Source organism: Protomyctophum bolini (genome assembly GCF_963924005.1).
Source record: "Protomyctophum bolini genome assembly, chromosome: 16".
In the NCBI taxonomy this organism is placed as follows: Eukaryota; Metazoa; Chordata; class Actinopteri; order Myctophiformes; family Myctophidae; genus Protomyctophum; species Protomyctophum bolini.
This window is the reverse complement of record NC_137877.1, coordinates 35,363,962-35,377,722: the sequence shown is the minus strand read 5'-3', so window position 1 is coordinate 35,377,722 and position 13,761 is coordinate 35,363,962. Positions and strand designations below refer to the sequence as shown.

The window sequence follows — 13,761 nt, the reverse complement described above, 5'->3', positions numbered from 1 at the left end:
ACTGAAGTGGCCTGCTTGTCATACCCACTTGAAGTGGGTATGACAAGCAGTTTTCTGTGGTATTTTGTTGTGAATGAAGACAAGGTTTCAAGGTTCAAGGTTCTTTATTACAGTAGGTGGCAGGCCAATGCACATTTTGATCATCTCATGAGTCATCCTGATAATACCATCTATGCAAAGAAGACATCACATTCACAATATTAAAGATGGTTCTTACATTGCTTCAGTCATGAAATGAAATCCATTTCTGTAGGCCTAGTTTTGCATTTTAATGGCTGAAACTGTACCCACTACCCAGCATCATTTTCCAAAGCAAGCCTGGAAACACACACACACACACACACACACACACACACACACACACACACACACACACACACACACACACACACACACACACACACACACACACACACACACACACACACACACACGCGCACACACTGTTTCCGTATCCGCTTTGACGCTTTAAGACCGGATCAGCAACCTAAATTACTTGATCCCATCCCTGCGTCGGACAGTAGTGAAACGCTGTGATTGGCTGTGTCCACGCCCCCAGCCAGCCACAACACGCCACTAGCTGGCTTAGCATAATAGCATCTGATGCTTCATGAATTACATGAAAGTGAAAGCAGTCCTATGCAGGTGAGACGACTACTACAATGTTGGTGTATTGTGTTATTATTAATAACGTGTTTTAATGGAAGTGGAGGTGAGTGAAAATAACCGTTATCTCACTGTGGGGATTATTCTCGTTTGCTTTGTCTGAATTTAAGATTGATGCCACTGAAGCTAACGGTTGCTAACATTAGCTTTTTATATTAAAAAAAAATCACAATACTATAATATAAGTAATTGCGTTATAGTTGTTAGAATAGATTAATTAATCTAGAGTAATTATTTTGTAAAAGAATGTCAGGAGTGGACACATTAGTCATTTCTTTATTTTAGTACCGAGCAGTCCACTCACAGTTAACATTTTTTGTATTGAGTTGTGCTTGAAATGTACTGTCATTCTGCAAATGGTATTGAACTGGTATTAACATAGGTACGCGCCCGTATTGAACTAGCTGTTCACCATGAACACCTGCACGTTATCATTATACATTCTGTTAATAATAAGTCAGAGGTCTGCTGTGTAGTCCAGTCTGTTATCTGAATAGATGTTTAGCACTGCAGTATGCAGCATTATATCAATCCTGTATCGTGCATTGTGCAGTAGCCCTGTATTAGTATACTGTATTTATACAGAGGAAATACTTTAATGCCACGGCTAATGTGCTTACTGGTTAATAACCCACACCCATCCCCTATCGCCATTCTGTTGAGACAAAACAAATACTTTGGCCTATATGTCCATGGGCCATGGCCATGTCGAATAACAAGAGGCTACATTTGGCATGTTGCAGAGTATTGAGCCAGGAATCGAGAGAGACAGCAGACACAACTTTAATCAGCCATGTCACATCCCAAAAAGTTAACTATTATCAACTTTGAAAGCGCTCTGCTTGGGCAAAAAAAAAGCTCCCTGAATCCCTGTATACTAAGTCGACCGGAGTTCCGCAGGGCTCTATGCTCTGCCTCTTCCTGTTTTCGTGATACACTAAATATATACGGCCAAAATAGCTGAGAGCAACACGTTGCTTGTAGATCTGCTTTTTTTTCTTCTTTTTCTTAATCGATTGTTTTTTTTTAATTCTTTATTCAATTTGTTCAGGACAGGGGTGTCTCTGGCCTAGCGGTCCAGGCACATACCTCTAATGGTCCCCACCATCTTTGCTGCGTGTCGCTCCACGTCTCCCTACTGTTTTGTGTCTTATTCTTACCCAGTGTTGGTTACTAGTTAAGTAGTAGTACTATATTACTGTAATATTATTACATTACCCAGTAACGACTAAAGTAAGGTCTGCCAAAACCGTAATATTATACCATATTACTTACTTAACTTTACTAAATGGCACATATTACTCTGAATTTGTTGGCTACCGTTTGAAAACTTTTCATTGAAAAGGCTCAAGACCTACTTCTACACTCTTGCTCTTGCTAATTAAATTACTTGTTAATCACTGTATTGCATTACTGCTATTATTCTAATGTTTTATGCCTTGCCTTTCTTTTCTTTCTCCATTGCTCTGTAAAGCACTTTGAGCTGCATTTCATGTCATGAAAGGTGCTATACAAATAAAGTTTTATTATTATTACCTCAAACCCTAACCTAACCATTCAATCGTTGTTTCCGCATGTCGGTCCGTTTCCGTTGTGTCGGATACAGCGTGCGCAACCCCTCTTGAGCAATATTGCCCAACACTGGTCTTACTTACAACACTGTATACTATCAATGAAGGCAGAAAAGCCCCAAAAATGTCTTGGATAAAATCAATTAATTCAATTAACTGTTAATTAATATGTCCTCAGTGCTTGTCTTTTGTCTTCACAGGTGTTGACAATAAAGTGACTCAGCCTGTATCTATCTACACGGCACCAGTCCAGAGCGTTCCACCGGAGGCACCAGGAGGGGAACGAGGGCTGCTGGTCACCTGCCAGTGGTGGAGCTTCTGAGACGAAGACTGCAGGATGGCCGGCTTCCTGGACAACTTCCGCTGGCCCGAGTGTGAATGCATTGACTGGGGGGAGAGGAGGAACACCGTGGCCTCTGTCTCCTCAGGAGTTCTGGTGAGTAGAGAGAAGGGGATGTGAGAGAGAATGGGATTGAGAGACATTTTACAAATGTAGCATTACTTTACACCAGTCGTTCTCAGTGTTTTTCTTGTTCAGGACCCAGAAAATTATTTCTTCCACCCTAAAACATGATCATCAGGTATTAATTAATTCATTAATTAATTAAAGTGTACAGTATTTGTTAAAATGACATTTTCATGTGGACATGCCCACCAGTTTGCTTGAGTATTCATTATTCCAATTCCAATTTTGTTCATTCAGCTGAATGTGTGAATGTGTCACTGCTAGTGAGCCAGTCAGCGCAACATTGTCATCATGACATTGCTCGGCATTGAGCGAATACAATGGAGAATTCAACTCGCGGTTGCGGTGACTCTCTTTCTTCTTTATTTTAATGTTTTTTTGTGGCTTTCACCTTTATTTTATATTTGTTATGGAGGGACAGACAGTAGGCTGACTGGAAATGGGGAGAGAGATGGGGGAGTGACATGCAGTCAAGGCCATCGGGATCGGGAGTCGAAACCGCGGCACACTGCCAGGCGTGGGTGAATATATAACTGATGGAAGGGAGATGCAGGTTTTCATAGTAAATGCGATGCGACCTACTGTCGCAATGAAGTCGTTGAAACAGATGCTATATACACTCCACATTGTTTTATTTGGTTATAGCTGAGTCATGGTGACATGGACACCAGGTTGAAAGTGGTTAGCAAACGGGACTCATCAGCTGCATAATTGCGGGTGGGCATAGATGTCTTCTCCATCAATAATAGCTGGCTGAGTTTAACCTTGCTCACGGATCATATTACATTTTCATTGGTGGTAAAAAAAGAGAAGAGGGCAGAAAGTATGCATGTACGAAATGGGAAACCGTGCACAGAATTGAACACCGTTCTGCAAACCGTTTAGTCTTCGTTTTTGCAGCAGTGCCCTCACTACAGGCCTGTGCTCAAGTCCTAGGCCAGGCATTACCAAACCTTTTTCTGTGCCAAGAACCCGAAATAGCCAGAACTTCTAGCTCTGACCTTTTGCCAAAATTTAAGTCATATTTGAGGCACATCTGACCTAATTTCTCCTTTTCATTGATTTGTAAATGGCTTAAGCATCTAACTTGCTTGTAAAGTTGGACATTTCTACAGTTTTATATTAACAATTTAGGAGTGAATAGATATGTTTAGATGCCTGTGACAGCCTGTCAGCTGGTCAGTCATGCTGCTCCGCTTTTCTACGACAGAAACACAACTGAGGACAAAGCCTACGACAGCTCCCGACGTGATTTCTGTCCGGGCGCACGTTCAAGGTCAAGGTCATGCGGAAAATTATATTACGGCGAGCAGCCATATTTTGGCGTACGCCGTGTTGATAAATGAGGGCCTATGCCTATTTGCTCAGACACTATGGCGTAAAATTATCCTTTCATTGTCAATGGGAATTTAATGTTTGTGTAGGACAAAAATAAACACTACGCCGAATTGCTTGTCTATATATGACATAAAGGGCTGTATTTTGTGTGTCTGAAGTACCAGGTCTTATTCCCTAACTTGAGTAAACTAAAGACCTGGAGGCGTGATCAATGCCACTTGGCTATTGAGTGGCCAAAGAGCATTGATCACGCCTTCAGGTCTTTAGTTTACTCAAGTTAGGGAATAAGACCTGGTACTTCAGACAAGCAAAATACAGCCCAAAGTCTCCATTCATTGTCAATGGGAACTTTGTGTAGGACAAAAGTCTACAGTAATAGCTGAATATAGGAGGGGCTAGCGCCCCTTAAAAAAAGAAGAAAATGGCTGATCTGCAAGCTTACAATGCATTGCATCATGACTGTTGTGAGCTTGTAGATCTACTATATATGCTATGATTAAACTATTTAGATTTATTTTGACTGACTTATTCAGATTATTTACATTTGATATATTCTGTTTAAAAACTGTTTAAAAAAGGCTGCTTCCTTGGAGGATGCGGTCCCCATTTTGAAAGCCACTGTCCTAGACTAGCAAACATAATGACTAGTCATCTACATCCCCCATCACCTAATCACAATCTCTTCACACACTAAACGTGTGCAGAAGAGCTATGATGTGTTTTCATGTGTTTTTCTGCACCGAAAACAAACTTCAATGAACCTGATTGAGGCTATTATAGCGGCAGCAATCACAGTGCTCTCTCAAAGGCCTCAATTATCTCAGCAGAATGTGTTGGCCCTTGTTTGCCAGCTTGTTATGATCGTCGTGGGGAATCCATAGTGTCCCTGGTGAAGGCTTTTATCTGCTTCCCCAGACAGAAGAGTTGTTGAGGTATTATATAGGCAGCACAGATAGTGCTGTTTATTTAATGGGTGTGCAGTTATTTTTATTTGAGAAGTCACCCAGGAGCCCTCTGGGCTTTGTCTTCATAAGAGCTGCTCCAAATGCTGAAATGCAGTGTGTGTGTGTGTGTGTGTGTGTGTGTGTGTGGGTGTGCGACTCACAGGAACATGCAGTGTGAAAGGCTTGATGTACTGTAGTGCAGCGGAGTCACGCGCTGAAAAGCACGTTCAGCCATGAGCTCACGGCTATTTTCAGTACACGACACTGCCACGCAAAACAAAGTATAATTCAGGTTTAATGGTGTGTGTGTGTGTGTGTGTCTGCGTGTGTGCGTGCGTGTGTGCACGCGCGTACGTTTTTCCCGTATCTGACCTGGACTGTCTGTTAGTTCTTTACAGGCTGGTGGATCATGATTGACGCTGCAGTCAGCTATCCCAGTCAGGAGCAGATGAACCACGCCTTCCACACCTGTGGCGTCTTCTCCACTATTGCATTCTTCATGTAAGCAATCATCTCACACCATAATTACAGTTCAGTCAGGTCACAAGCTTGAGAACAATGACCATAATGCTTTGGTGCACTGCCCCTCCTTGTGGAGAGGGGCAGGGCTGTCTTACTGAGACAACATGTATTGTAGTCCAGGAAGGAAGTGAGCCCAATGTGGCATTTGAAATACTAAAATATATCAAAATACATATCACACACACAAAAACCCCAGGAATGTGTTTCTTATGTCATAAACATCATTAAAATCAGATCTGTTTGCAAAAGGGGTGTAGTGGGCCCAGGGGGGCAGTCAGACAGATATTTTGTGAAGCCACTGAGGAAATCGGGATTTCCTGAAAGTTCATATAATGGCCTGTTGTGGCGCTGTCATTGGACCCAGAAAAACCCATAGCCCCATAGAAGTCCATGTATTTGGGCCCAACTTCACCTAGACTGTATTACCTTAATAAACATGGTCATGAATACTTTCTGCTTCCAGTCACTAGTTTAAAGTCTCATTTCTAATGTCATAATATTCTTTTTGGAAAATTATGGTCCCATTTATTAAAAAAATGTTCTGAGGGGCGTGGCTACCGTTACAGTCTATGATCGGGATTCCCCTCCCACTCGAGTCAAAATAAAAACCAACGGAGAAGAAGGGGGGTAGTCCCGCCTCGTTGTCTGGGCCAGCCAATGGCCAGCTGGGCCAAAACGGATCTAGAAAGATGGCGACTTACAATACGAGGACTGACAGGCTTCATTTTACGTTCATGTTAGACCCGGAGAACGCTTTGTCCATATTTTTTACAGTCTATGAGTGGGCCTTTAAGTAGACTGGCGAATTTGATCATATCACATACATCGCCCACATAGAGCTGCACAAACTTAACCCAAACTCTGTTTTTAATGCTCAGGATCAATGCTGTGTCTAACGGTCAGGTGAGAGGAGACACATACGGAGAGGGCTGCCTTGGGAGAACAGGTGTGTGTGTCTGTGTGTCTGCGTACGTGTAACAATGTTGTTCTAGTACCAGGTCACAGTGTAACGTCCTGGCCTGTGTCTCTGTCCAATAGGAGCTCGTCTCTGGCTGTTCATTGGTTTCATGATGATGTTTGGATCTCTCATCGCTTCCATCTGGATTCTGTTCGGTGGCTACGTTGTGCCAAGTGAGTCAATGCTGATATATACCCAGTCCTGTTCTGTTCGGTGGCTACGTTGTGCCAAGTGAGTCAATGCTGATATATACCCAGTCCTGTTCTGTTCGGTGGCTACGTTGTGCCAAGTGAGTCAATGCTGATATATACCCAGTCCTGTTCTGTTCGGTGGCTACGTTGTGCCAAGTGAGTCAATGCTGATATATACCCAGTCCTGTTCTGTTCGGTGGCTACGTTGTGCCAAGTGAGTCAATGCTGATATATACCCAGTCCTGCAAACTTGTCGCCTTTCTGGGAAAATCCTGGTTTTAAAAGTTGCTGTAAAATAAATAAGCTAAAATAAAACAAGAACATAGAGCAACAATACAAATAAGTTACAAAGAAAACCAGCTAAACCGTACATAGAAATCAACAATACATGGGAATAATCGATATTACAAACCAAAACTTGAGACACAAAGTAGTTTTTAGCAGCTTTCTAAAGGCATCGACTGACATGGCATAACATGCTACACTACTACACACAAGCTTGATCACCTTTTGTTTTCAGCTTGGTTGTAGGGACATTGATAAGGGCTTTGTCTCAAGACCTACGTAATGTCACATTGACCTTGAGGCGCAGTAGTTCAGCTAAATAATTTGGGGCCGGCTTGGAGAGCTTGATGGGTGATTAACAAAATTGTATTGACAATTTTAAAGTCAAAAGGCAAGTTCTTTCCAAATGGTATGTGTGCATAGAGCATATTGGAGAACCATTTGGGATATCTAGTTACTTACTTTTTTATTATTTTTTATAGACAGCTTACTATGGTCTGAAGATTTAAAAGCAAAATACAGCTGGGTGTCATCGGCGGTGGTAGTGGCAGTGGTAAGACACTGGATTAAACCATGGAGGAAGCATATAGGGAGAATAGAACGGAGCCAAGAATTGGACTTTGGGGCACGCCACATTTTAAATGAGCGGAGGTGGCGACATGGTCATTGATGGCCACATGGTCATTGATGGCCACATGGTCATTGATGGCCACAGCAGCAACACTCCTATTTGCAGCCACACTTACTACTACTACTACTTGTTTAGATTTTTGTCTACTGTCTTTTATTTTGTCCATCTGTCCTGACATTATTCTTGCATTTGATTGTTGATGTGTTTACATGTTGGGGACATGAGCCAAACTAAGTTTCCCGTTGGCATTGCCAAGGATGTGATCAGATTTTCCAAATGTCTGCCTGGTTTCTCAGCAGGCAGATGAGATGAGTTGTACTCCTCTGTAACTGCTCCTATACAGAGCTATCATTTTAAAATAGTCTCATCCGGCGACAGGTGGTAGTTTTGTCAGACCTCGGCTTTCTCTCAATCTCCTGGGAAGAAAGTATTTCTCTGCAACCAATACGTGTTGGATGTGTTTGGGGCTGCAACTGTCGCTTATCGAATTGGTATTATTTATTCAGTCAATTTATTTTTGTAATCAAAACATTGAGGAAGTGTATTTGATTAATTAAATTAATTAATCAAATACACTTCCTCAATGTTTTTATTTGATTAATTAAATTAATTAATCAGATTAACCACTTTATCCCCATTTTATACTTTGTTATGCAAACTGTTTTGATAATTTCATTAAAATAGGTTTTTATTATAATCAATATAATATTTTTTCTTTTTCTTTTGTGTTTACATTATTATTTGATGTGTTTTGCAGAGAAGGAAGTGGCTCCAGGTCTGGCTGTGTTCTTTCAGAATGCTTTCATCTTCTTCAGGTTAGTAAACAAAAAAAACATACTGACTTAGCAGCAATAAAGTCACGTAACAGTCTTTCCCCCAAACGCCATGTGTCAATTACACTGTATCTTTCTCTCTCTGTTTCTCTGCAGCACGCTCGTATATAAATTTGGACGAACCGAAGACTTATGGGGTTAGAGTGGCCATGCTGAAGCATATCAATTCATCCATTACACACACACACACACACACACACACACACACAGTCTATATCCTGCTGTTGTTGAATTGAAAATCCAACAATACACACACACACACACATGCACACACACACACACACACACACACACACACACACACGATGTCTCAGCCAGCATATGCTACAGTATCATATTATTATACCTTTATACTGTTGTAGGGCTGCACAGTATTGACAAACTATCGTATTGCAACACTAGAGCTAAGTACTGTGGTTGAGGTCTTTCATATGACTCATGTGGATGAAGATTTCTCTACCCTCTCCTCAGTGATCTAAACATGTTTTGGGTTGGACCACAACAGCAAGGCAAGCCCTCTCAAACACAGAGTCCGTGGGTGATGAAGTTATACCATTTCATTGGTCTTCATTTACACCTGCAGCTAGGGCTGGGCCATATGGACAAAATCAAACCATGTCAAATATGTTTGACCAAAATACCTTGTCATCAATGTGTGATTGTCATTGCATCACAACGCATAGTGAGCTTTTAGATCAGCAGTTTACACTTTTTTAAGTATACAAATGGGTAAAATAAATAACACACATATTATATAATATTTGCCATATTACAAGTCTCATATCACAGTATCGATATAATATCATCAATATAAGTTGAGCAATGGCGTAACTATATCACTCGCCTCAGTGGAGTGGCGCCACTTCCACTATCTGTCCCGCAATTTATCTGTTAGGTTTAGTAATAGTAGTATTATTATTATTATTATTTTCAACAAAGAGTTGAACACTGCTTTTGGAGTTTGTCTGAAACATTTCCTTTTCCATAAACATTGCAGCCTCCTGCAATATGGCTATTATAATGTTCAATATGTTTTCATATTATGATATTTGTGATCTATTGTGCTCTCTGGCTGTCATGTATCCTTCATGACAGATAGACTCAACCCAGTCTTCTACCAGGAGACCATTAGCTGTAGCAGTTTTGATTACGTAGTGGTCATTTCTTATTCAAATGTTGGCTTTGGTTGTCTGGATTCAATTATTCATACTGTCATCTGTCATACTGGCTCTCCTAAAATATGGTTTAAATATTGTATATGTATATATTAAGTCCCCAACACTCCAAGAGCAACTTTAAACGTCACCCAACATAAAGATGCTATGTTCACACTAGCTGCGACAAAGCAACAGACAACAAAATGCACTTAATGCATTATAGACATGACCTTAATATATGCAGTCTTACCGTTGTTGTCAATGGAAGACAGTGACATGAAACTACAAGTGATGCCTGACACTACAGAAAATAAGTTGAGCTGGAATCAACTTTTGTCAATGCTCCAATGACACAGTCAGTCGTTCATGTTTTTATTTGAACGTTCAAACCCACAATTCCTGCTCCATTCTGTAAATGGAAGGAAAACCTCTTTAGTCCATTTTCCTTTATGCATTGTGGCTCGAGCAAGTCGGCAGTAATGTAGCTCACCACGTTTGGCTGTTGTGTAGCTTTTGTCGCTGCTTGTGTGAATACAGCATGAGTCTTAACAAGTAAGCTTCGGTGTGTCAAGGCCTGAACAGGGAGCTCGCTCTTCATTTAAACTTTGTCTTTATCTTTGATGCATTGGTTCATTTCTTTCCCCATGTTTGCAGATCAAATTGTCCAGGTTATAAGTAGAGTACTGTGTACTGTAATGTCCCAGAAAGACAAGATTCCACTTCAGTTAACCACTTTGACCATGGCGTCCCTAATTTGGGCATGTCGATATAGGCGCAAAAGTTCCAAATATACAAATGTAACAGATCTACAAGCTTGCAACACTCTGCAGAGCTTGTAGAACGGCAAAATAACAGAAGGTTAACATTTTGAGGTATTGTGAGCTTATAGAACTGCAATTTTATTATTTTATTTTCTTTACGATTTTGAATAGGGCTTAAGTCCCTAATGTTGTTTTTGCTACGAGAATTTATCCTTTTCCTAGAAATGGGCTAATTTATTTGTGTAAATACATGTGGATGTATTTGTGATTACGGTAGAATGAGAAGAGCACAGACGTTAATTTTTTTATTCTTTATTTAAGCTGCAACCCATAGCTTTCATGTCATGTACTACTACGTGGGGATTTGAACCCGGGCAAGCGCCAATATTTTCTACTATTGAGCTATAAGGGACAACTTCATACCAGTCTCTTATCAACCAGTAGCGGTTGATAGGATCTAAATGTCTCAATAGAAGAGGAGACATTTTATACACACACACACACACACTCACACACAGTTATGGATTTCAGCTTTAATGTCAGCTGTTGATTTGTGCACTGGAGTATACTGAACCTACTAGACTAGTGTTGTAGCAAGTTGTTCTCTATAAGTCCAATATGTATTCTGCTTAGTTTCTTATTTGTAGGTAAGGACTCTGTTGTTTTGTCTCAGGTTGAAAAATGATATTATTTTTCTTTGTAACATAATTTTCAAGGACTTTCTTTGTCTTTAGACGGGAACAGTGGAGAGAGAAGGGATGATATTTAACACAGGTCCTTGGGTGGATTTTAAAACCCAAGACATTGCAAGTTATGTGTTCAGCGCAACAAATAGGTTTGGGCACCGGGGTGCCCTGAAGAAATTGTTTTCCACTAAGTTGTAGGTCAGCCCTCATCTCAAGCTGCTAGTATTTTGATTTTCTGCAACCAACAGGCCTTCCTGTAATAGAAAAGGGACTAGTACTAGAAAAGGGAAAGATGTTTTTCGATCGGTAGAGATTGTAGCAAGCAGCTGTTTCAAGCTATTGCTGTATTCAGTGCGCCTCCTAGTTACGTCCAGTAGACCAGTGGTTCTCAACCTGTGGGTCGGGATCCCCAGAAGATTTTCTTTTGGGGGGTCCCAGATTAACCTGACTCTGCCAGATGGGGGAGGTATTGATTCACAACACAGCAACACACTGGAATCACTGCTGCAGTAGCGATGAACCGAACCAACTATGGTTCAGACCAATCAGCGGCAGTTATGGTGGGATCTTCCAATCACCTGCCAAGTAGCTTGGGCTACAGTGTATCGATTGGGCTACAGTGATCCCAGATTGAAGTAGTTTGTGAAACGAGTTGAAGCAAGCTTCTTCAATCTAGTAAGGTTTCCCCCAGATGACAGTTAACTGAAAATGTAAGGACTTAAGACCTTTTTACTACATAAAAGAAAAGAATCCCATTACTGCATCAAAAGTTATCGTCAAATAATGAGAAAGGCAAAGAAAGGCGTTGTGAGTTCTAGATCTGCTATTTTCACAATATCTGTGGAACCTATAGTCAAACAAAATTCAAAGCATCAACTCCTACAATTCCAACTCCTCGTCAGGGAGGGGTGTCCCCAGTTCAAATATAATTATTTGGGGAATCGTGGCCTGAAAGTGTTGAGAACCACTGGCGGAAAACTAGTGAGAAGCGAGAGACTTTCATGTGTACATTCCATGATCGTTCAACCTGCTGTCTCTATATTTTGGTCGTCATTTTCTAATATTTTCAAAGATGGCAGATCTGAAAGCTCACATGTTGCATCACAATGCGTTGCCATGAGCTTGCAGATCTGCTGTTTCTGTTATTTCTTGTATGACAAAGTAAATTGGCTTTGTTTGGTTAAAAGGTTAATCGTTCTGTAGTAATCATTGTTTGCTATAATATAGTGTTTAACTGTTTAATAACGGGGGTCTCTCCAATCTTTAGTAAACAGAAAATACAATTTCAGGTCAGGAGACCAATTGTATCCAATCGACAGAGAGTACCCCACAATTTCACTTGTCTTTCCTGTATCCGGTGTGACTTCTCTCATCTGATTGGATGAAATTGGTATCCGCACTCGCAAATTGTGTTTATTAAAGAGTTGGAGAGATGAGGAGACCCCTGTCACTGAACAAACACTATATATAATGCAACAAGTACTAATGGAATATAGATCTCTTTAACACTTGCTTTTTCAGAAAAATATCACTTGCAGCACCTGGTTATCGTGTTCAGCAGTGTTCAACTCCACTGTTTTTTTTTGCTGCAACCCACTCTGCAATTTGAAGTCACTGAAAGGAAACTAAAAGACCCCTGTTGAGATAATTATACATGAAATACAGTGCAGGATAATGGTGCTTGCTCTTGTTAATAATATATCTCATTGGTTAACTATACTTTCAACCTGGCATCCCTATTCTGTGCATGTCGGTAGTCAGAATTTATTTGATCATTTATGTAACATCTCATTTTGAAGGGGGTCCTCCTGACCTTGTAGGTCAGATATTGTTGTTACACTAGCGTGACACTATCATGTAAAGTATAAAATAGGGCATTCATTTATGAAAACTAAATAAATATGGAGCTACAAGGTTTGTGCCCGACAGCGACGATGCATTTCGTTTGTCTTTACAAAGGGAAGACCATTTTCAAAAGGGATTATGGTGAGAGCAGAATGGGTCTAGTGACAAGACGCTCCCGCGGTGTCCCATGAATGAAGTCATCGGCATGACGAGACACGTACACCTCTCGGAGGAGATACAAGGGGATTAGGGGAAGTCATTTAATGATCCATGGAGTGTTTCTTTCTCTGCAGGCTTTTTTTTGTAGGACTCGAGTCCTAACTCCTAATCCCCTTCTTGTTCACTCTCCTTTTTCCTGTAGGCCTATTTTACTTTATGATGGGCAAATGTTGAATACCTGTTATGTGATCCTCTGCAAATAAATTTGAGCTTGTATTTGGTGGTGGTGGTGTTTATTTCCGGGTTTACATACATACATTTTTTTTCTCTGTGGTTCTAAATAACATTTTAATGCCAAGGACCCCCAAATTGATGCAAATGTATGTCTTTTGCTCTGCTATTTCCACTAGTTTGGGTCCCAAGCAAACTCATTTTCTCCACTGATCTAATGTGATTAGGAACATGAATCTGATCTGATGTTAAAGGGATAAACTGCAGGGTAATTAATCTGGTGGCTTTATTGCATGATTAATTATCCTTTTTCTTTATAAAGTATATTTATAAACAAGTAACAAATGAGGACAAAAAACAAACACAACAAGAACATAATAACAAACAAGAAAAAAACCATCTCAGACACAGCACTATTATTTGAACAGGCAAAGTTATGACGTTAGGACTCAAAGTTAGATGACTAGACCACCGAGTACACTGCCATGTTAGAGATCCGGCTCTGTATTGTTTATTT

General features: G+C 40.6%; 1 protein-coding gene across 3 annotated transcripts; it reads left to right on the top strand.

Moving 5' to 3' along the window:
- The first annotated feature begins 553 nt into the window (after positions 1-553).
- On the top strand, positions 554-13,289 carry LOC308331282 (transmembrane protein 50B). Of its 3 annotated transcripts, XR_013965571.1 has the most exons (8): positions 554-645; positions 2,438-2,673; positions 5,374-5,486; positions 6,386-6,453; positions 6,546-6,638; positions 8,330-8,387; positions 8,502-13,071; positions 13,105-13,289. XR_013965571.1 is itself a non-coding variant. In XM_080786642.1 (7 exons), exons 2-7 carry the CDS (start codon positions 2,575-2,577, stop codon positions 8,545-8,547), a joined length of 477 nt encoding a protein of 158 aa, XP_080642768.1. In that variant the 5' UTR covers positions 554-645; positions 2,438-2,574; the 3' UTR covers positions 8,548-13,289. The 3 variants fall into 3 exon arrangements, 2 of the variants coding, with proteins under 2 accessions (XP_080642768.1, XP_080642769.1); XM_080786642.1 differs by having other exon boundaries at positions 8,502-13,289; XM_080786643.1 differs by having other exon boundaries at positions 563-645; positions 2,416-2,673; positions 8,502-13,289.
- The last annotated feature ends 472 nt before the right edge of the window (positions 13,290-13,761 follow it).